Source organism: Tamandua tetradactyla, chromosome 15 (assembly GCF_023851605.1).
Source record: "Tamandua tetradactyla isolate mTamTet1 chromosome 15, mTamTet1.pri, whole genome shotgun sequence".
NCBI lineage: Eukaryota > Metazoa > Chordata > Mammalia > Pilosa > Myrmecophagidae > Tamandua > Tamandua tetradactyla.
In genome coordinates, this window is record NC_135341.1 from 36,480,363 (window position 1) to 36,506,490 (window position 26,128).

Here is a 26,128-nt window from a genome sequence, read left to right on the forward strand (position 1 = left end):
CTGACTGCCTCCCACCCTCGCCTGCGCTGGGAGCGTTTCTAAAATGCCCAGCCGTGGCGGAGAGCGATATCCTAACCGGCAGCCCGGGCCTCCAGGCTCAACTCTTATTTGTACTTGGAGGCCCTGCCCAGATGTACCCTAGGACGGCTGCAAGACCGCCCCTGTAAGGATCGCCGCTACCTGTCACCCTTACCTCTGCCCGCATTCAGGCCCGACATGGGCCGATTTAGTCACCTTCCCTGGGATGGCATTCCTGCGCTACACTGCCCCCGCGGTCATGGGTCCGACTTAACCAAAGCTGGAGCTGATAGGGCGACCCGAAAGGGGCCGGAAGGGTCTGAATTGGGACTGAAGCCTACTGGCTTTGGGGCTGCACATTCCCCATATCACAGGGGGTAAACTTTTCTAAGTCTCAGTTTTCCACCCCTAATGAACTTTACCAACACCTCCCCTGTAGGACCATTACATAGGAGCCTCTCAGGGGTCTACCTGCACCAGGCTCAGGGCTTTTGAATCTGACCCAGGGGGGCTGAGGTCTGACCCTACAGGGCTCTTGCCACAGGGTCTTGGGTCAGGTCCCAGTAGGCCTGGAGTGGAGGGTGTGGAGCCAGAGCCACCCAATCCTGTAGGGACAGGTTTCACAACTTCCTAGATGAGGTGTCCCTGGGTCACAGTGCAGCCTCCAGCCAGGAGGATGGGGTGGCTCCCATTCCTGCTACTTCTAATACAGTGCTCAGAGGCCCCTGGTGAGTGACTCCCACCCTGATCCCCATTTGTCTTCAGGAGGGGTTTGGCCGCAGTCCCATCCTGCTGTTTGAGTTAGGAGCTTACTTTCCTACTGGGCATGTAGCAGTGACCTTGGCCTCTTGTGCAGAGCTGCGTAGCCCCAGGAAAATATATACAGACTGTACATTCAGGCCTCCATTAGCATATCTTCTGTAAATTGAGGCAGTGTTGGGACCACACAGATGCATGTACACAAGCAGGTGGTCACACCTCCTGAGCCTGATCTACGCTTCTAACCTAGCACATGCCCTCGTGCTGGTGAGAACCCAGATTCAGTGTCAGAATTTCTGGGCTGTGTCCCTGCCTGGGCAGTGTGACAGCTCTGAGCATTGGCATCCTCTCTGAGAGATGAGATGAGGCAAACTCCATAAGGAAAGTTCCATCACCCACTGCTCTCATGGAGTGCATGTGTCAGATATGAGCCTACTGTCTGGCCCACTAAGTAGGGGCACTGATGGTAACTACTGTGTCTGGGCCTGCTTGTCCCACCCCTGTGTAGGGGGGGGGGGCACCCTTGGATGTGCCCTCAGGGCCCATCTCAGAGACTTCGTAGCTTTGTTCTCCTCAATGAATAGTGTGGATGTGTGGATATACGTGCACTGACAAGTAGACCTAATCTGCAGGGCAGCGCTCCCCACTGAATGACTTCCAGGTGCTCCGCGGCACAGAGCTGCAACACCTACTACATACAGTGGGACCCAGGCTTTGGCAGGAGGATGTGGCAGATGCTGAGGAGTGTGCAGGGCACTGCGGACGCCTATTGGACTGCCGGTGAGAGGACCTGGAGCCTAGTTAAAGTTGAGATCAGGGGGACTTGGGTTGCTAGCTGACCCCGTGCCCCCTCATTTCTAGAGCTTTCCACTACAACGTGAGCAGCCAGGGTTGTCAACTGCTGTCATGGACCCAGTACTCACCCCACACTCGGCTGCAGCGTTCAGGGGGCTGTGACCTCTTCCAGAAGAAAGGCAAGGGGCTGTGGAAAGGGTACGGGTCAGGGGATAGGGGCTCTGCGACCTTAGACTGTGTTGACTGTCTCTTGCTCCTAGACTATGTGCGGACCTGCATCATGGACAACGGGGTCGCGTACCGGGGCACAGTGGCTACCACCGCGGGTGGCCTGTCCTGCCAGCGCTGGAACCACAAGTTCCCCAATGACCATAAGTGAGGCAGACACCTCTCCTCCATCTCCCCCACGCCCGTTTCCAGCACAGCACTACAGTGGGGCTCTCTTCCCCCAGGTACACACCCACACTCCAGAATGGCCTGGAGGAGAACTTCTGCCGCAACCCCGACGGGGACCCCAGAGGTCCCTGGTGCTACACGACAGATTCTGCTGTGCGCTTCCAGAGCTGCGGCATCAAGACCTGCCGGGAGGGTGAGAGGCGCGGGGTCGAAGCACGGTGGGGGTAGGAGGGGAGTATTGGGAGAGAGGGGACGGAGCAGAGTTAGGGGAGGCGGGTTTGCGCAAGACGTTCGGTCCTTCCCATTCGGTCCCCGCGCCCCAACCCCAACGCACTCATCCGGCGTCCCTAGCCGCTTGCGTTTGGTGTAATGGCGAAGATTACCGCGGAGCGGTGGACCACACCGAGTCGGGACGCGAGTGTCAGCGCTGGGACCTGCAGCACCCGCACCCGCACCCCTTCGAGCCGGGCAAGTACGCGTGAGCGGAGTCTGCGGCCTGAGGGCCGGGCTAGAGGAGGGTAGAGGACTCCAGGAGCGGGGCCTGAGGCCCAGGGTCTTGTGCATGCCCGGCTACCGCCCCTAGGTTCCTGGACAAAGGTCTGGATGACAACTATTGCCGGAATCCCGACGGCTCCGAGAGGCCCTGGTGTTATACCACCGACCCGCAGCTCCAGCGAGAGTTCTGCGACCTCCCCCGCTGCGGTAGGGCGCGGGGACCGACCTGGGAGGCCACCTGGGAAATGTGGGGGCGTGGTCTCGTCGGACGGGACACTGGGCATACCAGGAGGTGGGTGGAGAGCAGAACTCAGGGAGCGGGAAGGACCAGCAAGGACCCGCAGGGGGCGCCCGATCCAGCCGGGGTCCCAACTCCCGCCCTTAGTTCTAGCTCCCTCCATCCAAGGGCCCGAAGCGCAGCCACGACACGAGGCTACGACGCTCAACTGCTTCCGCGGGAAGGGCGAGGGCTATCGGGGCACGGCAAATACCACGGTCGCGGGAGTGCCCTGCCAGCGTTGGGACGAGCAGAATCCGCATCAGCACGGTTTTGCGCCCGAGAAATACGCGTGCAAGTGAGGGGGGTGGGGCGGGCATCCGGACCATACTCCTGCGACTAGGACCGGGGAGCGCGGGCCCGGGGTGGGACTTGAAGGAAGCCGGAGGCCGGGCCCCAGCCGGGGGCAGGCGGGTGGGCAGGCCAACGGGCTGAGACTCTGCCTGGCCTGAGGGAACGACTGTACAGGGACCTTCGGGAGAACTTCTGCAGGAACCCTGACGGTTCGGAGGCGCCCTGGTGTTTTACATCGCGGCCCGGCATGCGTGTGGCCTTCTGCTACCAGATTCGGCGCTGCGCCGACGACGTGAGGCCCGAGGGTGAGGCTCGGGCCGGGGGGAACAGAGCCGGGGCAAGAGACGCAGAACCCGAGGCTCGGGAACAGGACTGGGGCTGACGGCCGTCCCCACCCGCCCCCAGACTGTTACCACGGCGCAGGGGAGAGGTACCGCGGCTCGGTTAGCAAGACCCGCAAAGGCATCCCGTGCCAACGTTGGTCCGCGGAGACGCCGCACAAGCCGCAGTGAGTTCTCGGCGTCCTCGTCGGTCTCAGACGGCCTCTGGGGCCGGTGTTCAGGCAGATCCTGCTATGGGATTTTGCTCCCCCGTCTTACCTAGGTTCACGCCCACCTCGGCCCCGCATGCCCAGCTGGAGGAGAACTTCTGCAGGAACCCGGATGGGGATCACCACGGGCCCTGGTGCTATACTATGGACCCGGGAACACCGTTTGACTACTGTGCGCTGCAGCGCTGCGGTGAGCACCCGTGACACAATCCCGTGAGTCCATCTCCAGCTCCCCATGCCGAGGGCTGGTTCATTTAACCTGGGTGGGTTTGGTCTTTCAGGAAGTGACCAGCCACCATCCATCCTGGACCCCCCAGGTATGGAGTTGGGCCAGGCATGGGTCTGGGCTTTGCTTTCCCTCTCCACACTCCCGGGCCCAAGTGGGCTGTCACCGGCCTGCCCCATTTCCCAGATCAGGTGCAGTTTGAGGAGTGCGGCAAAAGGGTGGATCGGTTGGACATGCGCTTCAAGCTGCGCGTGGTAGGGGGCCAGCCTGGGAACTCGCCCTGGACAGTCAGCTTGCGCAACCGGTGAGGCACGACTGTCTCATTCTCCCCTGCAGAGGAACTGAGACCGTGTCCTTTAGGATTATGCCAGTGGGAGGTGGAAAGCTGTCCCTGGCCTCAGATGTCCTAACCAGTCGAGAGCAGGCCCCTAATGTGTCCCAGGAAACATTGTTCCCTCTTCCATCTCCAGGCAGGGTCAGCATTTCTGTGGGGGATCCCTAGTGAAGGAGCAGTGGGTGCTGACAGCCCGGCAATGCTTCTCCTCGTGGTAAATCTTTCTCCAGTTTGGGGATAGTCTTGCCTTCAGCCTCCCCCCCAGCCACCTTCCCCAGGCAAGCCAACGGGTATGTCTTGGGGCAGCAGACTGGGAGTCATGACTGAACTAGCAAAGTTTCTCTCCCACCAGCCACGTGCCACTTATGGGCTATGAGGTGTGGTTAGGCACGCTGTTCCAGAACCCACAGCCTGGGGAACCAGGCCTGCAACGGGTCTCAGTGACCAAGATGGTGTGTGGGCCCTCAGGTTCCCAGCTTGTTCTGCTCAGGCTGGAGAGGTATGTGGACAGGTTGAGATGGTGTGAGGTGAGGCCAGGCCTCGAGTCAAGGGCTGAGTTTCCCCATTCCTGCTGCAGACCTGTGACCCTAAACCAGCGTGTGGCTCTTATCTGCCTGCCTCCGGAGCGGTATGTGGTACCTCCAGGGACCAAGTGTGAGATTGCAGGCTGGGGTGAGACCAAAGGTAGGACCTTAGTGCGAGGGCATGGAATCCAGGACAGGGGGCCCAGCCCTGGATCCTGTACAAGGGCCCCCCTTCCCCCATGCCCCCCACTGTAGGCACAGGCAGTGACACAGTCCTGAATGTAGCCTCGTTGAGGGTCATCACCAACCAGGAATGTAACATCAAGCACCGAGGACGCGTCCGGGAAAGTGAGATGTGCACTGAGGGACTGATGGCACCTGTGGGGGCCTGTGAGGTTGGTGGCAGGGCTCCTGGGCCAACCTGGGAGCGTGTGAGAAGCTAGAAACTCAGACTACTTCATACCAGGGGTAGTCTCTGCTGTGGGACAGCACCCCCATACTAGTTCTTTCACCTCCCAGGGTGACTACGGGGGCCCACTTGCCTGCTTTACCCACGACTGCTGGGTCCTGGAAGGAATTATAATCCCCAACCGAGTGTGTGCCCGGCCTTCCTGGCCGGCCATCTTCATGCGTGTCTCTGTGTTTGTGGACTGGATTCACAAGGTCCTTCGGCTGGACTAGGCACAGCCTCAGCCCCCATGGGCCTTGGGACAATTTTTCCTGTCAGACATAAAAGCTGTCTTTCCTCTTCATACCTGTGTAAGGTGCTTTTTAGCCTCTGCAATGAGTTGATGACTCCTTGCTAGGGACTGGGTTGGCTGACCCCAATGCACTCTGGGCTGGGAGGTCTGACCCTGCAACCACCTTAGCCTGTGGATACTGTGGAAGTGCCTGTACCACTGGGACGGCAGGGTGTATCAGGCAATTTCTAACACAGGGGCTGCAGCAGAGGGAGCTAGCCTGCTGCAGAGGCCCAGTGGGTCAAGAGTCTTACTGCCCCCTGCCGTCTCTTTCTGGAGGCATATGTGGCCCTTGCAGCTACTGTACCCAGAGCTTGGGATCTCCGACCTCCAAGGTAGGGCCTGGATTTGAGGATGGGTACAGAGTACCAGCAGGAACCAGGCTCTCTGTCCTCATTTATTATGACTACACAGCCCACGGTCCTTAACCCACCCATTCATGGGTCCATGGAGTCCAATGCAAAGAAAGCTTCTCATCACTCTGTCAAGCCCTGGGGCTCCCCAAGAGCAAAATGTGGCACAGGCTGACCAGATCACGTTGGGGCAGGGCTTTAGCTACACAAGTGTGTGCGTAGCCAGAGCACAGCATTCATGAAGCTGTCTGACTCCACCTCCACCTCCGATAGTGCATGGGTGCTTTTGGGATAGAGCAGGAGCCTGTAGGAATAGGGAATAGGGGCAGCAATGTCTGACGTTGTGGAGGCCCTGCTTGCGCACCTGCCCACCAGCTGCTAGGGCTGCCCAGCTGGACTCACCGAACAGGCACGTGCCAGGCCTTGAGGGCCCGGTAATACTCCAAGCCCTGTTTGAAGGGCACGCGCCGGTCCTCCTGGCCTAGCATCAGTAGCAGTGGTGTCTTCACCTGCGTGTGTGGAGTGGGAGTGATGTTGAACAGGGCCTTGTGGTCTGGATGGATGGGACAGAGGGTGGTGGCAGGGCAGGAAGGAGAGCCACATACCTGAGGGACATACTTGATAGGTGACTTGTCCAGCATCTCAGCCCATACACTGAGATCTGGCAGGCAGTCACTGCTGTAGGGGAAGCCAGCTTCTACCACACACCTGCAACAGATTAGCTACTGAAGACCAGGGTAGGCTCTAGTGCCTGCAGGGGTTTCTGTGGGGTACAGGATGGAAAGGAGGAGGGCAGAGACCTGTGGGGCACACCTACCAGTCAGGGATGTCAGTGGAGCCCATCATGGAGGCAATGTTGATTACAGGGTTCCGGGCCACGCAGGCACCGTAGGTCTCTGGGTACTGACCAATAAGGTGGCAGGAGAGGAAACCACCATGGGAACCACCCATAAGGGCCACTCGGCCTGCATGGAAATGCTCCTCCTGGAGCACCTGCTCCACCGCAAACTGCGGGGTAGGCAGAGAACACTGTAGCAAGCTGCCTGCCCAACTGCAAAGAACCAACCTCTAGCAGCCCACCCTCCAGCCTGTCTAGAAGCCCTGTCCCCTGCTACCTGGACATCCTTCACATCCTGGTGGCCCACGTTGCCTGGGAGGGAGAGGATACTGTCCTGGCCAAAGCCCGTGGAGCCACGATAGTTCACTGGTGGCGAGGGAGGGAGCAGACAGGGTGGTCAGATGACATTAACAGGCCCCCTATATACCCTTTCACCCATTTGTGAAATGGGCCCTGGGACCATCAAGGGGGTCAAGAGATTTAAGGATGCTGCCCAGTAACCACAGCACCCTTTCCATGAGGTCCCAAGTTGGTCCATGTTATTACCATGCTGTGGAGCCAGAGGACAGTGGTTACCAGATCCTAGTAGTGGTTACCAGATCCAGGCTACAGAGAGACCGGGAGACTTGGGTGGTACCCATGGTTGTGTACAAACCAGATGGCAAACCAGGCCTGTCCCATCACCCCCCAAGAGGGCCCTGCTCGCTTACCTAGCAGCACTGCAAAGCCCATCTTGCAGAGCAGGGCTGGAAACAGCATCCAGGCAGTGACAAAGGATGAATGGGGGCCCCCTGTAGACAGGGAGCAGACAGTGAAAGGACCAAGTAGGAAAGGCAGTGAAAAGTAGGGGCTCTTTGGCCAGATGCTCACCGTGGGGCATGACCACCATGGGGACCTGAGTCTTATCTGGAGGATCACTGGGCTGCAGAAGGATTGCTTCAAAGTCAAGACCAGCTGTGGAGAGAGGGCAGCAGTCAGCAGGGCCAGTGTTACTACCAGGGGCTTCCCAGCCAAGGCCTCAGTTGTAACTTCCACTCTGGGGCAATCTCTACAGCAGAAACCTGGCCAAGCTATCCCACACTGCAACATATGGCCCCAGGAGATTCACTATCCTCCTGCTCCAGTTAGGGAGCCCCGTGCTCTGTAGGAACAGCATTCTGGATGAGGTGTGGTCACTGAAGTTTGTCTACCATAGGGGAGCTGGCCTGGTGGTGCCCATCTTTGAGACCCACAGCAGGTGCTCAGATGCCTGCACAGTGCTCCCCACAACAACCACAAGAGAAAGGGAGAACCTCTTAAAGGTGATCCCAGGAAACCAAGTGAAATGGAAGGCAGGAAAAGTCACCGCAGATGCAGCCACTCTGTCCCTGGTCCAGCTCACCATACTGTGCATTCTCTTGCTCCGGGGGTGGCTGCAGCACCCGGATGCCCCAGTGGATGTCAGGAATGGGCTCAGCCTCCTCCAAGGGCACCCACAGCACCGACTGTTCGTTCCCCACAGAAGGCAGGAACCCAACTCTCTGCCAAAGAGGAGTGTGTCACATGTGGCTTGGCTGCTTCCCTGCCCCTCTGCCTCTACCTGGGATGGGAAGTGGGCAGCTCTCATCACGATGGCCTTCCTAACCACTCCCAGAGGGAATAGCATGGCCTTATGTTGTGAGCCTGTAATTCACCAAGGGACTCATATATCCTCTCTCTCTCACACACACATACACACCCCTACACATACCTCCTCCATAGCTTTTAGGCTCTGCTGTTTCCCTATGCCCTGCAGTACCAGGCAACCCTGTTCTATACAGAGTTTACCTTAACCTCCCCATGGGTGCCAAACCATCATCATGCTGGGGCAGGCCCATGTGTTGGCCTCTCTACATGCTGACTAGCCATGGTTAGGTGCTGGAGGCCAGTTCCCTGACCTGGAGGACTCTGTCTGCGTGGGACCACTGCCTCCTGGCCCTAACCTGCCACCACTTACCAGGCTTGGGGGTAGGCTAGGCGTGGAGAACTGTGCTACCATTAGGTCTCGGTCAATTGTGAGCAGCTTCCAGCTTCCACCTTGCCCCCCTGGAAAATGCAAATGCCAATAAACACCTGGCAGGGACTACCACATTTCCCACCCCTTCCTGCCGAGCCAGAGTCCCAGGCTGGAGGCTCTGTGGCCAGGTGCCCTTCCTACCGTGAGGAACAAAGGGATGCTTCTTGCAAATACCCAACTGTGCACGGCCCTGAGTGAACCTCCTCCTCAGTCCCTTGTTCATCCAGGGGACACTGGGGGCACAGTGGACTACCAGGGCACATCCACTCCTTGAGTACCACCATCTGCAGGATTGGAAGCTGGAGGATTGGGGGCATTGTTGATTCTGGGTAACAGAGTCCATGAGACGCTTAGGCATGGACTGTGTGATGAGTTGCAGGTTTAGCACAATACTTTGGCAGCTTTGCGGAGGGGCAGGGACAGTCACGGCAGATGTAGAATTCAAAAAACAATACGGGGACAGAATCATCAGGTCTGGATATGGGGCAGATAGGGGAGCCAAGACATGGCTGGAAACTGGGCACCAGATAATCTGGGGAAGGGAAAGGATGACTCTGGCAGATCTTGGCAAAAGGAAGTTATATGGGAATGGTTTTAGGAGCAGGGGTGGGGGCCAGGCTGAGAGCTGCGGCTGGGCCAGGACACATGGAACAGGCTGAGCACTGCAGGGCAGCGGAGCAGAAGAGCGTCTGGTGTCTGGGAGTGGGCTAGGGTCTCACCCACTGATGGGAGACCATCAGTAACGGCTGTGGAACACCCAGTGGCACAGAGTGGCTTTGACCGCCACTAGGCCCCACATGCTCACTTCCCCACACCCCAACCCCCACAGCCCTGCTCACCTGCTGTCAGAGAGGTCACATTGCCTGTCTGGGTATCCACAGCAAACAGGTCCTGAAGCAGAGAGGAGGCCACAGGTGATACCACATCTGAGAGCCCTGAGCTCTGTGGGTCCTGCCCATACCTCCTCTCTGCCCTTTTAGGGACCATTAGGCCCAGACCAGGCCTGTGGGCAGATATGGCCATGGTTACTAAATATAGGAGGGTGTTCCACCACAGGTTGCTGAGTGACCCTGGGTGTTGGGGATTGAATCACATCCCTGACAAAAGGCAGGTTCAGTCTCAGCCGCTGGTCCTATGGGTGTGAACCGATCTGAGAAAAAGGCCTTTGAAGATGTTTTAGTTGATACCCAAACAGAATGAGAGTGATCCTTAATCCAACAGAGCTGAAGTCCTTATAAGCAAAGGAAACTGGACATGGAAGGAGAAGGCCATGGGAAGAGTAAGAAACTAGAAGTCAATGGAATCAGGAGGAGAAAGAAAATGCTGCCATGTGTACTGCCATGTGACAAAAAGCCAAGGAGCTAGGATTGTCAGCAGCCAGCTCCAACATGCCACAGTCTTGGGAGAAAACATCAACTCGTTGATGCCTAAATTTTGGATTCCTTTAGCCTCAAAACCGTGAACCAATAAATTCCCATTGTTTAAGCCAACCCATTGTATGGTATTTGTTTTAGCAGCTGGGAAACTAAAATGCTGGGCAAGGTAAGAAATAAGTGCGCTTCTTCAAGCTGACATGAGGACCAAGCGGCACCACACCCAGAAGGAGTCTGGCACACAGTGTGTGCTCCAGCCCCAGCCCTGCAGGAAGGGCTCAGCACACCTCCGTCAGTGGCTCTCACAGTGTGTTTAGGGGCTCACCATGAAGACACCCCTCTTCTCCCTCACCTGGAAATGCTAGAGAATGATTGCACTACTGCCTCAAACAAAATGGCCAAGGGTTCTACTGGTGGGTACCAGGGCAGCCAGTCCACCAAGGAGAAGTGAGTCCATGAAAGGGGTAGGCAGATAACACCCAGGAGTGGGCATATTCTATGTCCCGGGGCCTGGGGCTCCTGGGGGATGATCACGGGGCTGCTTCTTGACATGGTCAGGGACCCTTACCTGCCGGCTACGCTGAGCCGAATCGAAGACCACTCTCTGACTATCAGCCGCCCAGCATCCCAGAGGCAGTAGGCTGCAGTAGATCCCAGAGAAATTCTCTGCAAAGATGGGAGGGCTTTGGGTCTTTAAGTGTATGAAGCAGGCTGAGCTGTTGGGGAATCCACCTGGGGCCCCAGGCCCTGCAACTTGTGGAAGGGCATTCTTGAATCTGGGGGCGCCCAAGGCAGCTAAGAGGCAGAACACAAGGCTTCTCAGAGCAATAGCAGCTACTCTTTCTAAAAATTGCTCTTACTTGAACCCTGGTAGGTAGCAGGTGTTTTAATCAAGACAACCTATGTTCATTCATCTGTTAAAGTGCTTAGTACAACACCTAGCACAAGAGGCTCAATGGTCCTACCCTTTAATATCATCATTTGTTTAACTACCGTACTACACGGCAGGGACAACCACTCCTTCCACGGACAAAGAAATGGAGGCTTAGGGAGGCCAGGATACTTGTTCAAGAACAAACAGCTAACAGGAGACAGAGTTGGGATTCAGAGCAGGTCCCCACTGCTAAATCCCTGCAACCCAAAGAGGAGGGTAAGAGGCCATCCCTTGTCCACTGGGGTTGTGGGAACCATCCCTTAGAGGTGGGTGGCCTGAGGAAACAGGACGCTTTTGCTCTTTACATCCTTGGGATGCCCTCAGTTCCCAGGCAAAGCTGTGAACACCTGAGACTGTGACTGAAGCCTGCTGGCCCAGAGCCACCCTTTCAGAAACCCTGCTGACCCAAGGGCTTGGGCTAGACGAAGGTTACTAGGGCAGGGGATGGGGTGGAATAATTTAGCCCCCTTGAGCCTGAAGCCTCCCAAGTAGGACATTTCAATCTAGTGCCCTTCTGAGACTCACTTGAAGGAGCAGTGGCTTTAACTGGTCACTGGAAAAACAAGAAAAGTTCAACCATGAGCTATACCATGGGAATCAAATCATTAAAATGACCAACCAGCTCAGGCCTCTCTAGTGTCAGCTTTGGTCCCTTCTATCATCAACAATCCTCTGTAGTGATGGCCCTACTCCCTGGGGAGGCTGGATATGGGGCTCGCCCAGCAGGGAAGGAGGAACCTCAGAAGGATCTCAGGAAAGAACAGCTGGGAGAGCCAACCCCAGGCAGGGACAGAACAGACAGCAGGAAAATACAGGCTCCATTGTACCCGCTAGCCACACACCCCTTACCTCCCAGCTGCCGAGGCACAACGTCCACCACCACCGAAGTGACCTTGGTGTACCAGTCATACTGCGAGAGAGCACGGTGGTCAGGGCCACTAGGGGACAGGCAGTGCCCTCAGGATACAGAGCTCTGCACCTGACCCCTTCTCTGATAGCCCTGGGGTGGCCTCAGGGTAGGGAGGGGAGAACCTGATACTTGTGAAAGCCTGGTCTGATATATGTCCTTTCTGGTGGCCTGGACTAGACATCCAGAGAGGCCTTGGATAGGTAGGTCCCTGTGACTTTCACCAGGGGCCTGGAGCTCTTCTTGGGCAGAGGCTGGGATGTTGTAGCTCGCTCTCTCTCTCTCTCTCTCTCTCTCTATATATATATATATATATCCCAGCTCCTTGCACTGAGCCTGGCCACATGCAAATGAGAACAAACCAATGGGAGGAACATTCTTGTGAACAGAGGATGCTCTTAAGGCAGTGAGCCCTGACAGTACAAATCTCTTCCATGCCCTACCTGGAGAAAAAGGCAGGCAGAGTTCACTCTGTTGCTGCATCCAAGCCAGGAGGGCATCCACGGAGGGGCTCATGGAGAGGTGATACTAGCCCTCCAGCTCTCATCCATCGTCCCCTTCTTTTAATGCGCACTCCTCCTCCCCCCAACCCCTCCAGCTCACCAAGTACAGCTGGCTACACTGATGATGGGGGACCAATGATGGGTATCGCAGGTAGACAATCCGACACTGGTCTGGGCTCAGCCGGGGAGAGGAGACAGCGAAGGAGTCATCTGAGAGGAGCTCTGGGCCAGACAGAAACGTGAGCATCACATGAGCTAGCAGGGCCAGTATATGTCAGCAAAGCACATATGGGTGCCAGTCACTTACCACACTTCCCACCAATGAGGTCCACATAGTACAGGGCTGACCTAGAACCATCAGAGAACCTCAGTTTTAAAGCCAGCCTGGGTGCAGGCCCCCCCGCCTCACTCTACTTCCTCACCTGCGGTTGGTGCAGAAGCGGATGCCCAGCCGGAAAGGCTCATGCCACCAGCCTACGAACACCACACCCGTGTCTCCAGGGGCCCAGAATGCCTGCAAATAAGACGATGGGGGCAGTTGTGAGCAAAGGACAGTAGCTCAAGCAGGGTCCCAGACTCCAGGAGTGATGTGGGCTGAGTTGGTGCTGACCTGTCCAGGGGACACATTCTCAGGGACCCCCTCGAGCACAGAGATGTTGCCGCTCTCAACATCCAGCACGCAGAGCACAGGGGTGCTTTTGGAAGTCATGCTTTCTCCCCAGTCTTCATAAAACACAAACTGATCTCCCTGAGAACACGAGATGCTCAATGCCCAGGCCTGTCTGGAAGGCCCTGCCCTACCCCCAGAAGCTAGTGCACCCCCAGTTCTGAGAAGTGCAGCTTGAACAGGGAGTACGCTGAGCCCCAAGGCTGTCCCGTAGGGCCTGCACAGACTGGCCGGCTATGAGCACCTTGATGGCCTGGTCTGGCTTCTTCAACCTGGTCATCTCATCATCACCGGCACTGACATCCAAGGCTTTAGTCTGAAAGAAGGACTCAGTCTTGGGGCGCTTCTTCTCTGCCACATACAGCAAGTGTGTCTCCGAGTGTGACCATGACAAGCAGCCAAAGCAGTCTGGGTGCAGGAAGGACCAATCAGGAGGAGCCCTGGGCTACGGCTACCCCTCTGGCCCACCCTGCCTGCTCACCAGCCAGTTGCCTCACCATCCTCATACACGGGCCCATGTTTTTCCAGCGCTGACAAGTTGAAGCTCTTGAGCTTCCGGTTTCTCTCCCAGATCTGAGGACATTACAGTGTCAGGCTGCTCCACACCTCAGTGGAGCCCCTATCTTTGGGATTGAGCCCCCAGTTGCTTGAATTTCCCTCCTTGGTACCAGGAAGACTCACCTCCAGGAACTGCTTCTCCTCTCCAGGGCCTGTGCCCCCAGCCTTGCGCAGCACAGCTTTCATGGCACCTGATGGAGACTCTCTGCTCAGGAGCCTGAGGACCCAGGGTAGCAGGTTGGGATCAACTCCTACTCACCAATAGCTCCACCCAGCCCCCTTGCTGGCCACAACCTTTCAAACAAGATACTTGAGGCTTTGGACCCATACCAGCCTCTGTGGCACCGCTGGTCCCACGGGAGAGGGACTTTCCTTTCCCCAACCTCCCCCCTTGTGGGCTCTAGTCCAGCTCTGGGTTTGGAGCGAGCCTCCAGCGCTTATCAGGCCATGTCACCAGAAGCTGCACAACTCCCTGGGGGCCGGAACCTGCTTTGGGCCCCCTTCTGCTTCTGCACCTTTTGCCCACACCCAGGCACATGGGAGGCATTCATAAAAGGCTTGCAAGGCTATGGCCTTGCTCCCAAGCTTCCTCCCTTGCACTTACTCCCCCCGGGTCTCCACGCTGTTGCCTGCAGGCCCCGCAAACACCACTGAGTCCCCATCGTGGAACACGAGGTACTGGCGGCAGAATCGAATATTCTCCATGCGTTCCAGGTCCCTCTGGGTCCACTCTGTGAGGGGAGGTCTGAGGCTGCTCAACTTGACTTGGTCAGTCTTGGCCACAGGTTCCACCCAGGAAGGCCCAGCCCGACCACCCCACATATGTCTCCGGACACCGTGGGTGCAGGCTGGAAAACACTATGCCACAGCCCAAGTCTAGATCTCCAAACTCTGAGCTGATGACCTATAGAAAAGAAACCTCTATTGCCCCCAGCACCTATCCTGGAATCCTGAGGGTGGCCTAGTTTCCCAGTGGATGCCCCTGGTTCACTCATGTCCCATGTGTACTGGTAGGGGAGGCAGCCCTACAAGGCCTATATCCTGCACCCAGGCATGAGTTTTATTCCCCCACCCTATGTACATTCTGGTGCCCCACCTTCATGCACTCATGGGAACCATTCTGTAATGGCCTGGCACAGTGTCCCCATACACCTGTGAGCACAGGGCAGTAACACCCACCCCACCCCCATGCCCACCAAGCTTCGTCTTCCTCCACACACTCGCGTGCACTGTCAGGTGGTGAGCTCTCCACACCCCTGCCCTGTCCACCCGAGGGCACGGACCCGGAGTGTGCCCGCCACCCCGATCCCCCTACACACACAACACACACACCAGTGTGCACCGTCCTGTAGCGGCCCCCGTACTGTGTGGTGACCTCTGGGCCCAGGCAGGCGGCGCTCAGCGCGGGCTGACGACTAAGACCCCGGTACAGCGCCGCCGCCTCCTCGGGCTCGCTCAGCAGCACCTGCGCAGGGGACACAGCGGGGTCAGGCCCGGCCCGGGCGGTAGGGACCGTGGGAACCGCGGGCCGAGCCCTCACCTGCCTCTCCATGGTAGCCTTTCTACCTCCGGGGCGAGGCGGGGCGCGCAGGCTCCAGGAAGTGAGACTTCGGGGGGCGGAGCCTGGAACAGCCAAGCCAGTTTCCGTCACCGCCCAGGGACGATCTGGGAGGGGCGGGACCCACGAAGAACTGGCGGAGACCGCTGCCCGAGAGGCGGGGCTTTCCATTGAGGAGGCGGGGCCTTGAGGAGGCGGGGCCTTGAGGGAGGAGTCTGAGCTTCTGGTACGGAAGGCTCGGAGGGGAGGGGCCGGGCACGTCCAGTAGAGGAGAGGACCCTTTCAGGGGCCGACTAGGTTGGTGAGAGGCGGGGTGTGTGGGCCTGGCGGCGACCCTATAGAAGAAGATTTGGAGGCGGGTCTTCAGAGAGGAGAGAGGTCTGTGAGGCGCGAAAAGGCCTACGTGAGAGGGCCTGCGCGTGAAGGGGATGATTACTGAGTCAAACTAGGCGGTGAGGCGAAAGAAGTGAGGTCGGTTAGGGGTGGGCAGTGCGCAGGCGGAGGGCGGGGCCTGAGAGGATGAGCACCAATGAATCTTTGAAAATGAAGGGCGGGGCAGGAGCTGAGGCCGCAGAGAAATGCGAACCAATGAGACCATGAGGTGGAGGCGGGCATGGAGGGGCTGGGTAGGAGTCGAGGCCTGCCTTAGCGTGGGTCTCCCGCAGTTCTGGGCAGATAGGAGGGTCCCTCCGTGTCCACTACGAGTTCGGCAAATATTCACCGGGAGGGGCTTCCGACATATGGGGAGAGAAGAGCGCAGGTCTGCCACGGGTGGGGCGTGCGGAGCAGACCCCTGGGGTTAGAGACATAGTAGGGCAGGTCCTGACTGTCGGTCTGCCTTCTGCGCTTATCAACCACCAGGCCCGCCTAGAGATCTATCTGTTTCCCCCAGCCCTCACCCGCTCTTCGCACTGGCGCCTTGCTGGGGATATTGAGCTGGTGGGCCTGTGCCTGCCTTCCCAGGTGCCTAGGGCCTCATAGGGTCAGACTCCACCCAGAACCTGAGATCTCCCCCTGGACAGATTTAACTGCCACAGTAGCCGGGCAGAGTTGGAGGAGAGGACAGGCAGCAGCCAGCAGGGATGTCCCCTCTCTCCATCTACCCCACGCCTGGCTGACCTTACACAACTCAGGGTCCTGTCTATCTGTACCCCACCTTGCCTTTGATGGAGACCCTACTAGCCTGGTCTACAGCTCCCCTTTCCTCATCAACCACATCGAACTAGTTAAGTAAAAATTATTCCCACTTTCTGAGGCCACTTACATTTGTGTGCACACAGTGTTTTCAGGACAAAGCCTGACCTGGGAGCAGTTGGTGACCCTGGCCACCAATCTGGATGGAAAGTTGGGAAAGCAGAACATTCATCACAGTATTGTTTATAATTGGAAAACTGGAAACATGGCATCTGTCCCTCAGGGTGTGTGCAGTGTACAGGCTATAAATTCATGGTGCATCTCTCTGGAGGCTGAGCATTGGAGGATGAACATGGAAGTACTTGAAAAGGACATGTAGAAACAAACAGGAGGCTAGAATACAGTGGCTACTGCACCTTTCAGCTTCTGTTTAAAATAAAAAAGAATTGAAGAACACAAACAGGAAGGAATGACAAGCATCAAGATGTTAACTCTTGGGGTGGGTGGGAGAGGGAGGGAAGGGCCTGGGGCTAGGCTGATAATTCATTTTATCTGTATTTTTTAAGTTTTCAAGAACTGGGCAATTTCGATAAGTCCTTCCTGTCTGAGGAAGGACTGAGGATTGGCAGCCGCAAGAAATGAGGTTGGAGTGAGCAGAGCTAGGCCTAGAGAGCAGACAAATGTAGGACCTACTGGCAGCGCCAGGGGGCAGCAATTGCTCACCTGGTTCCCTAATACCAGGCCTAGAAAGCTGGGTATTCAGCCTCAACAACCACAAGCCACAGAGACGCCTCCATGGAATAGTCCAGGCAGTGAGCTGCTCCCTCCAGATCCAAGTTTGGGACCTTTCCTCTGGCGCCTTCATGGAGGGCCCACTGTTGTTTTCAGACAGCTTGATGTGGACAGCACCTCTGCAACTTTGCTCTTTCACTCTTTTCCTGGTATGTTTGGACAAACAGGATTGTCACAAATTTGCGGATTTGCTCCTCCAGCACAAAGCCTTGTCACTGAGTAGTAAGCATTCCCAGTTCAGAAACCATCCCAGAGACAGTCCGTAGGTCGTTTATATCAAGTCCTTTTATTCTGATACCACAGAATTACCTTGTCACAATACAGGGAGCGGGACACTGAAGTACCACGAGTTCTCACAAAGCACAGGAGGACAACACACAATTCACAAGGTCATGTGGAGGACTCAGGTCATTGCACTTACAACTGTAAACTTGTTTGTTTGACTTTGTACAGCACTCTTCCCCCCTCAAATAAAGGAGAGAAAGAAAGAAGGGAAGAAAGGAAAGGAGAAAGGGAGAGAGAGAAGGGGAAGCAAAAAACAAGACATGGAAGCTAGCAGGGGGAAAAGGCGTTGGGCAGCCACCACTCTCCCGGATACAATACTTGGAGAGAAGGAGCTGGTTTGACTGCAAAGGCTGAATGACAGACAAGCACGCGCGCACACACACACACAAACACACTCTACACGCATTACATGCATACACACACAATGTCTCATGACTTCCATGGTTCTCCAGTGCCACCCCAGTGCACGTGGCAGCAGGGCTGCTGGTTTCCAGGGAAATGGAGCTGGCATCTCCAGGGAGTTTCAGTGGATTAGGCCTGTCCTTCCAATTCTGTCGGAATCCACGGTGACAAGTATTTACAGCATGGGTGGGGGGAGGGCAGCAGGGCAGGACCACACTGCCATGGCAAAGGATCTGCCTGGAAAACTCCCCACAGGAGACAGGTCATGGTTATAGCTGCTGCCACTGCTGCCTTCTCATTGTGGGCTATAAGACCACACGCTCTGCCCAAGGGCTGAGGGAGGGGGAGCTGGCTGTGAAGTGAGTACTAGGCCCTGAAATGGGCAGAGGAGGCAATGCCCTTGTTCGTGATGCTGGATGGGGGCTGGGGGATATGGAAAAGGCCTGGCCTGCATCCTAGAGACTCCTTGCCCATTTGGAAATGTGCCTGTTGCTTCCTACTGCCCAAGGCACTGAATGCTGGCCCCTTGGCCTTTGGTTACAGTGCCCTGAGGCCACAGCAGTATCCACATAAGGGCCAGGACACCCATGGCCCAGAGACCTGCTCCAGCCTCCATCACAGAGGGTGATGAAAGAGGAGGGTGAGGGGGTAGCAGATGTCAGAAGTTTCAAACTCAGAGGGCTTGGCCAGAAAGAAAATTTGCTGAAAAGTCAAAACTTTAGAGCCTGAGATGGGGCAGGCTGGAGGCTGCCTTTCTGCCATCTCCCCTCCTCTTCTCTGCTCCTGGCCACATGCCCTGGCCTTTAGAGGAGAGAAATATTTCCCTGGTTCCTCAAGTCCAACCACTAGGCATGTCCCCACGTAGACCTGACCCAAGGTGGCCAGATGTGCTGGGCCACAGCCTCCTCTGTTCTTGCTCAGATGGCTTCGAGGACCCAGGCCTGACTGCTGGCAGAAAGTGGGTATGGGATGGTTGAGGCCCAATCCTAGGAGGGCCTGGTTCTCAGGGCAACACAAAGATTGGCAGCCTCCTTTCTATCCACCGTTGCCAGTGGTGGGCCAGAATTCCACTGTGAAGGGGCACAGAGACTTTATAGGAATGCATGAGAAATGTGGACCCCTGAGGAATGCCTGGTGTAAACCAGAGCACTCTGGAGGAAGACCAGGCTGCAAAGGTTGGGCAGCTACTGCCTGCTGCACTCCTGGCTCAGGTGGCAGAGGAGCTAAAAGCAGATGGGGGTGGTCAGGGAGGATAGGGCTCAGGGACAGATAGAGAGAGGGCCACACAGAACCTTCCAAAAAGTTCTGCTATTGATAAGCTTCCCAAGAAATTGAACTTGAAGCCACTGTCTATGTGAAGAGATCACTGCTCTGGTTCCAGGTGGCACTTGTCAATTGCTCTAGCCATAAGCGCTAAAGGCCCAACTCTTCCTGAGTGCCCTTTGCCCCCCAGGCCCCAGCCCAGATCTCCTGACTCACAGGCCTCTGAGCATTCCTAACCACAGAGGAGAGACGTGGAGCAGGTACATCAGCAGCTGTGGTCTCTAGGACACAGCCAGGCCCTGCCCTTGACCTCTACCTCTCTGGCCACAGATGTAGCCTGGCTCTACCTTTGAGCAGCGCCCAGTTGGGAAGGGGTGGCCAGAGGCCCTTGGCTCAGGGCTGGGGTAGGTGGGGGAACAACATACAGATAGGAATCCTACAGAAAACTTTCAGAACATTCACACCCATGCATTCTATGTGGGCTCCCACCAGCACTGTCTACTCCAGGGACTCCCCACCTACCCTTCTTGGACAAAGAAGACTACAGGAGCAGGTGGGGCCTTGCACTGCCTCCCCTGCAGCCTGGCACGCTCAGGCAACAATTCCAGCAGGTCCTCACTAGTTCGTGCAGAGTCAGCTAGAAGCACTCCTGAAGGAGAGGTTCTGAGACAAAAAGAACTCCAAGCAAGAGGGTAGAGGATTTAAAATGGATGAAATCGTGCAAAGAGGCTGTGAGCTGTGCATGCTCCTCTGCGGGACAGGCGGCGACTCACCTGGCAGCAGCGAGTCCTGCCACAGGTCAAACATGCCACAGACTGAGAACTTGACACACAGGGTGGGAGTGGTGGGGGGTGGGGGGACAATATGAGCATATCTATCCAGTTTCTCAACTGCATGTTTGCAATTAAATCCTTATACACAACATGGAATTTATTAAATATTAACAGTGTCTTTGAGGGTTTATATTTCATTGCATAGAACATTAGAGATGAGACTTGTGGCTGTGCCCAGGATGAAGAGAGGGCCCTGAGGGAAGGGCCCTGTGGAGGAATGCCTGCCAGGCCACCAGGTGGAGGGGAGGCACCATGCTCCCCAACCCCCCCACTCCCAGGGCTCTGGACCCCTCCTTTGGCTGGCAGAAACCCTGGCCCCTCTACTCTGAGCACGCTCACTGGTGATGGCTTAAGAAGGACTAGAATTGCACGGTAAACAGAGGCGGGCTGAGGGGCCTCCCTAGACCTCGCCCTGGGGTTGTGCTCTTGGTGGCCTGCCACCCACTATTGCTGCTAAGTCAACATTCTCCCTGTGCTGAGCAGGGGCAGAGCAGAGAGGAAAAACCAAACTGTCAGTCCCGAGGTGGTGGTGGAGGGGAGAGGCAAGGGGGTGAGCAGAGAGAGAGAGAGAAGAGGGAAAGGAGGAGGAGAGAAACAAAAGAAAAATGTTTATGAGGTATACACATAAATCAAACTGGAATGATTAAGGCTGTTCTTGAAATTAAAAGAAATCCCCAGGTGTACGGAGGAGGAGCCGGCTGGTCAAGACAATGGCGGTGCCGCTGGGATGCTCATGATGGCTGGGGTGGGGGATGGCTTTGAGATGGTGGCAGGCATGCTGGCACACTGCTACCCATGGGCTGGGAGACGCCTCAGCTTGTGCCCACACTGCTTTTCGGTGCTATGGCCTCTTTTTCAGCAATGAGACAGTGTTAGGTCCTAATGTTTGTAAAGTTCTCCCAACCCCACGCTGGCCACATAGAAGTTTGCTCCACTGTTACCCAGAAGGCAGGGTGAGTGGGGCAGGGCCCTGTGGCCACAGAGGGATCTGGGCCAGCTGGAATGTGAAGGAAACAGAGCCTGAAGCCCCCAGCCCTCAGTCAAAGCCCCTCTCCAAGGCTGTGGGAAACTTCTGGTATGGCGAAAAGAAGGGCAGCATCCGTCAAAAATGGGAGTGTGTGCCCAAACTCTGTGTGTAACTCACTGGAAGCCTGGCTGGCCAGGCCACGGAAAGGCGGCTGTGGGAAGAGTGGCAAGTCAGCCGCGGTGGCAGGGTTTCTGAGAGAGGTCTCCTCCCTCCCAGTGACGACTGTGCCTTGGAGGTGGTGCCCTGAGGAGAGCAGGGTCTCTGGAAAGACAATCAAAGGCCCCTCCAGGCCAACGTTTGCACTTGTCCAGCAGCTGCTTCGTTTCACTCAGGCAGCTGCTGTTAGAAAGCATCCTGTCCTCAACTGAGGGCCTGCCTGCTGCGTCCCACCCGGTGTGAGTCTTTGGACCAAGGGTTTGCCAGATTGTAGATGCTTGGAAGAGAAAAGGGAGGAAGGAAAGAGGAAAGAGAAAAAGATTTTGTCAAGAACTGTGGACAGCTGTTTCTCACCCTCACGCTCCTCTCAGCCAAGTCAGCCATTTCCTCCTCCCCCACAGAGTCCCACACCCCTGAGGCTTAGGGAGGTGGGTGCTGGGGGTGCAGGTTCAATGTCACAGAGAAAAGGAAAGAAAGAAGAATCAGGTCAGCCAGGGAGTGACATTTCTTTTAATATAACAAACGTTGCTTCTGTTTTGCTTAAACAAAGGAGAGAGGTAGGATTTTGTTTAAAATGGCAAAACTCTCCCTGCCCAAGCTTCTCCAGCTGCCTCTGAAACAGTTACCTGCCACTCACAGCAGCACCGACCACTCAGCCCAATCATCAGCACAATGCCAAAACCTGAGGGAGATTCCTTTAACTATGAAGTCCGTGGTCTCAGTGGCCCACCCATATACCGTGTGGTAGGACCCAGAACATAGCCAGGCCTGTGGCTCTTTTCCTCTTTAGTGACCATGCCTTGGCCCCATATCCAGGGTTGGTCTGCCATGGACCTGGGCTATGGGCTGCCCATCCTTCCCCGCCCCTCAGCACTGCTTCTGATTTCACATCTGTTCCAAGGCAACTCTGAAGAAACATCCAACTGAGCAGGAAACCAGCAGGGAGCCTGCTGTCATGGGGTGAAGACAATGCCAGGGACACCGCACTGTGGCTACTGTAATTAGAATAAATTCGGGCCTTTTTACTCTGGCCCACTGCAGTGTCTTTCACCCCACCCCACCACTGTGGCTCTGGCTGTGCTGGCCTTTTGCCTAATCCTAACATTCACCAGTCTCACCCCAGCATCAGAACCTCTGCTGGCTCTGTTCCCTCACCTGGGCACATCCCACTGTGGCCTCTTCTCCTTCAAGCCTTACCTTACATGCCTTCAGCACTGACCATGTTCTCTGGAGCAGACCTGTTGCCCCCATAACCCTGCTTTGTTGGCTTCGTGGCATTTATCACCTTCACATATTGCCTTTGTTATTTAATTTAATTTCTTTTAACTTCTTTATTCTCTGTCCCCCTTCAAATGGATTGCCAGCTTCAGAGAGTAGGGACTTGGTTTCATTCCCTGTGGAATCCCCAGAGTCTGGAACAGGGTCCACACATACCTGGGGCTCGGCAAACATTTGTTGAATAAATGAATACATGGATGGAAGACTGAGACTTTCCAGCCCCAGCACTGTTCCTTCGGAACCAGGCAGCCCAGCAGACACCACTCGCAGCTCCTTCCCTGCCACAAGCGGGCCTGGCCAGGGCGAGGGCACCTGCTGGTACCAGGGCTCCCTTGAAGTATTCTGCTGACTGCTTGACTCTAGCCACAGATACCACATGCTTCTTGCCCACCATGAGAAGCACCCAAACCTCTGTACTACTAACTCTAGAAACAGCAAAGATGGGAGAAGGGAGGACCACAAGGCTATGGGATGGTGGGAGGTAGTCTCTCTCTGGGGACAGAACAGCACTGAGCCCAGCTACTCTTCCCACTATCCTGAAGGCTGTCCCTCTTTCTTTCCCCTCAGGGAAAGGTGGTTTCCTATCCTGCCTTGGCATCTGCAGCACAGATGAAGCCAGGGCTCCATCCTGAGGCCTTCCTACGTTCTTCTTGGGCTGACCTCGTCTGGGCTGATACCACCTGTCCTAATGACCTTCCTTTCTTCTCTGCCCCTCCATACATTCTACTTTTCCATCTTGCAGGCCATGAGTTCCGCCTGGAATTTCAAGAAGGTCTTGACATCATGCCCAGAGTGCTATGGCTTTTCAGAGTTCCAGGACTCCAGCCTCTCTCAACCAGCTGGAGCAAAGACACCAGCATCAGGTATCAAGCAAGGAGCATGCTCCCCTACTGCCCATGAGCCACAGGCCACCCTCTATTCCAGGACGGCTTTGGACTCAGCATCCAGCACACAGACCTTGAGTGTGAGACACAGTTGTCCTCAATGGGCCCTTTTCCAAGGGTACAGTTTGAGTCATCTGACACCATCTAAGCTAGCTCAGCGGACCTGCCTCCCAGGGAGCTGGCTGGGCCTGCTGCAACCAAAGGAAGCCCATGAGAGCCCTGCTAGTTCACACTCTCAGGAACTGGGTGTGTCTGGTCAGCCAGGCCTTGGCTCTTTGACCCACTTCCCTGTCCTGCTCCACCCTGGTCCTGACAGTCACTGTTTTATATGCAGAGTCCAGAGCTGTGCCCAGACCTCTGACTCCAAAGATTTTTCCATAGCAATGGTATCTTCCTTCATCTCAAGAACCTGCAGAACATTTATAGAGGAAGGATGGGGAGGTGCTGCATTGGGGTGTAGGGGGTACACTTACAACCTAATAGCAGTCCATGGCTGTGAGGAACCCATGGGGAGATGGGGTGGTGGAGAAGGAAAAGGGGTTATTGGCCTCTGGCTTTTCTTTTCTGGGGGCCTCTACTGAACTGACCCCACTTTAGAGGCTCTGTGCATAATATCCCTCCTCTTCCTCTCCCACTCAGAGACACTGCAGCTCTGGTCGTATCACCTGTTGAAGACTGGACTGACTGTTGAAGAAGTCCTCCCAGAGGACCTCTTAGGAATTAGACCCACCCCCCCCACCCCCGCAAGCCGGCACCTCAGGGCTTTCCTAGGGGAGGCTGAGTACAGGCTGTTGATACTCACCCTTCAGGGTATGGTCACCAGAACGAGGAAAATTTTTTGCCAAAAGCAGAGACGGCTGTGACACAGAAAGAGGAGAGAGGTGTCAGGAAATTGTACCAGATCCCCTCCTTGTCAGGGCCATTTGGGTATAGCAAAGTCCAGCTCAGCCTGAGGGGCGAGGACCAACCAGAGACCCACTGGGCAGCAGCAGGTGGGCTCCTAGGCTGGCCTATGGCTAAGTGACTGAAGTTGGAATCATCCCTGGACCCAATCCTTGTCAGGGTGGGACCCCAGAACAGATACCACATGGCTCTGGACACAGGCAGTGCATACCTTCAGTCAGCTTCCCGGCTTGCTCTGCTGCCCCTCCAGGGAGGATCTTGGAGAGCACACTCTCCCCATCAGCACCTGGCTGGCTGGCAGGAGCCCCCAGGGTACCACCAGGCCTGGCTCCGGCCTTCACACCTAAGAGGAAAGAAACCACCATCATGAGCCATCTTGGTTTGGCTCTTCAGGTTCTGAGTGAGCAAAAAGCCACGAGGGAATCAGAACACGGGTACCCTGGGAGGTGGGAGAGTGAGGAGGATGATGGGGAGAATAAAGAGAGGATGCTAAGAACAGGAAGAGAGGGAGTGGGAGGAAGCAGTAAAAAAGGAGGATGAGGAGGGAAAAGAAGGAGGAAGGGAGGAAAATGCAGAGGAGGACAAGAAGGCAGAAGGAAGGGAGGGGAAGGGAAAGGAAAGGAAGAAGCTTGGCCTTGGTGCTGGCTTTCCAGTCCCTTCCAGGTTCTCTGCCCTGAGGCCCTGGAGCTGGTGACTCCGCTGGCTAGGGCTCACTCTAACCCCAGGCTCACTCTCTGCTGGGGAGGTTTACAGCCCACTAGGTCCTTCTCAAGAAGCCATGAGGGCATGCAGCAGGGAGTAGGTGGGGGTGGGGGCTCAGGAAATGGGATGGGGATGGGTTGAGAGGGCAACCAAGTACTCCCAGGTATTCTGGGCTATAGCGAGGACACCAGGGACTGGACTTACCTGCAGGTCCAGGTCCCGGTGGTGGTTGGGCCTGAGGAGGCCTCCCCAGCTGTGGGGCTTTGGCTGTCCCTTTCGAGCCGTTGGTCTGCTCTGCCCGTGGCTGCAACACAGAGTTTCTAGCTAAGATGCACCTAGCGACCCCACGCACACTCAGCCTAGAGCTAAGGGGATGTTCAAGCCGTAGTCGCGGCACTTGCCCTTGGCAGAATCCATACTCCAGATCCCCTCCCCAACCCTATGTCCCTGGGCCCCACTTACCGGTCCTGCTGGCTGGGGGCCTGGGGCTGTGGTGGGGCCTGCCTGAGGCTTCCCTGCTGGCTGGCTGGCAGCAGAGGCCAGGCCCCGGGTAGTCGGCTGGCTCTGCTGCTGCAGCCGACCCTGTGACGGGGCCTGCTGGGGGTGTTGTGGCCCAGGCCCTGGCGGGTGCGGATGTGTCTGTGGCTGGCGCGATGTTGCCACCACTGAGGGCGGCTGCCTGGACAGTGGCGGCTGTGACTGCTGTGGTCCTGGAGGCACTTGCCGACCTTGCAGCGGCGTCTGCGGCTGGGGTTCTGGCTTTGGCTGCAGTGCCGGGGGCCCGGGGTGGGCCTGCCGTGAGCCCTTCTTGCTGTCAGAGGCAGAATGGTATGCTGAAGGAACACGGGGTTGCTGTGAATACTCGGCAGAGCTGGGGTACCCAGATGGACCCTTCTTCTGCATGGCCGGGGCAGAGCTGGGCTGAGGTTGGGACCGGACCTCATGGCGACCCGGGTCCCGAACGTGTGGTTTGGCCGCACGCCGGCCAGAATCCTCGCCAGCGTGACGGCCTGAGTGCCGCCCGTGGTCAGTGTGGTGTCGGTGTTCCTTGGTAGAGGCGTGGCGAACCGGGCCACCCTCATCGTGCGGCCACACGCCCTCCTCGGGAGGCTCGTCGTAGTCGTGGTAGCTGTGCCTGGCAGGGCCTCGCTTCTGGGAGGAGGAAGAGGAGACTGCGTGGCCCCCATGGTGCCTGAACCGGTCAGTGCGGGCATCCCGGGGCTTATCAAACCAGTCTGTCTCCTCCTGGCCCAGGTGATATGCTTCAGAGACCAAAAACAGAACACCATCAACCCTCAGGCTGGCCGAAGGGGAGGCCCAGCTGAAGCCATGCAG

At 56.6% G+C, this 26,128-nt stretch overlaps 3 protein-coding genes across 5 annotated transcripts in view; 1 reads left to right on the forward strand and 2 right to left on the reverse strand.

Annotated features, from left to right (window-relative positions):
- The first annotated feature begins 652 nt into the window (after positions 1-652).
- On the forward strand, positions 653-5,420 carry MST1 (macrophage stimulating 1). 2 transcript variants are annotated; one of them, XM_077129308.1, is made up of 18 exons: positions 653-746; positions 1,410-1,557; positions 1,639-1,751; positions 1,833-1,947; positions 2,025-2,161; positions 2,320-2,440; positions 2,552-2,670; positions 2,849-3,038; positions 3,209-3,339; positions 3,440-3,542; positions 3,638-3,774; positions 3,866-3,901; positions 3,997-4,114; positions 4,281-4,358; positions 4,497-4,643; positions 4,722-4,828; positions 4,924-5,063; positions 5,188-5,420. In XM_077129308.1, exons 1-18 carry the CDS (start codon positions 653-655, stop codon positions 5,347-5,349), a joined length of 2,196 nt encoding a protein of 731 aa, XP_076985423.1. In that variant the 3' UTR covers positions 5,350-5,420. The 2 variants fall into 2 exon arrangements, with proteins under 2 accessions (XP_076985423.1, XP_076985424.1); XM_077129309.1 differs by having other exon boundaries at positions 2,870-3,038.
- Positions 5,421-5,792: 372 nt separating this feature from the next.
- On the reverse strand, positions 5,793-15,304 carry APEH (acylaminoacyl-peptide hydrolase). 2 transcript variants are annotated; one of them, XM_077129306.1, is made up of 22 exons: positions 15,117-15,304; positions 14,909-15,041; positions 14,181-14,307; positions 13,700-13,793; positions 13,516-13,591; positions 13,263-13,426; positions 12,962-13,099; positions 12,774-12,865; positions 12,659-12,699; positions 12,452-12,573; positions 11,791-11,851; positions 10,576-10,673; positions 9,474-9,525; positions 8,575-8,663; positions 7,981-8,119; positions 7,470-7,553; positions 7,310-7,390; positions 6,877-6,965; positions 6,579-6,769; positions 6,367-6,469; positions 6,164-6,270; positions 5,793-6,065 (listed from the first exon to the last, which is right to left on the reverse strand). In XM_077129306.1, the coding sequence occupies exons 1-22, from the start codon at positions 15,126-15,128 to the stop codon at positions 5,960-5,962; spliced, it is 2,199 nt and encodes a 732-aa protein (XP_076985421.1). In that variant the 5' UTR covers positions 15,129-15,304; the 3' UTR covers positions 5,793-5,959. The 2 variants fall into 2 exon arrangements, with proteins under 2 accessions (XP_076985421.1, XP_076985422.1); XM_077129307.1 differs by lacking the exons at positions 14,181-14,307; positions 15,117-15,304 and having other exon boundaries at positions 14,909-15,011.
- Positions 15,305-17,332: 2,028 nt separating this feature from the next.
- BSN (bassoon presynaptic cytomatrix protein) overlaps positions 17,333-26,128 on the reverse strand; it is a 127,370-nt gene continuing 118,574 nt past the window's right edge. The window contains exons 7-11 of the mRNA XM_077129305.1: positions 25,256-26,055; positions 24,998-25,097; positions 24,303-24,434; positions 23,991-24,045; positions 17,333-21,303 (exon numbers count right to left, since the gene is read on the reverse strand). Of these exons, the coding sequence (XP_076985420.1) occupies positions 24,005-24,045; positions 24,303-24,434; positions 24,998-25,097; positions 25,256-26,055 (1,073 nt within the window). The 3' untranslated portion in view covers positions 17,333-21,303; positions 23,991-24,004. The remainder of the gene's footprint in view (positions 21,304-23,990; positions 24,046-24,302; positions 24,435-24,997; positions 25,098-25,255; positions 26,056-26,128) is intronic.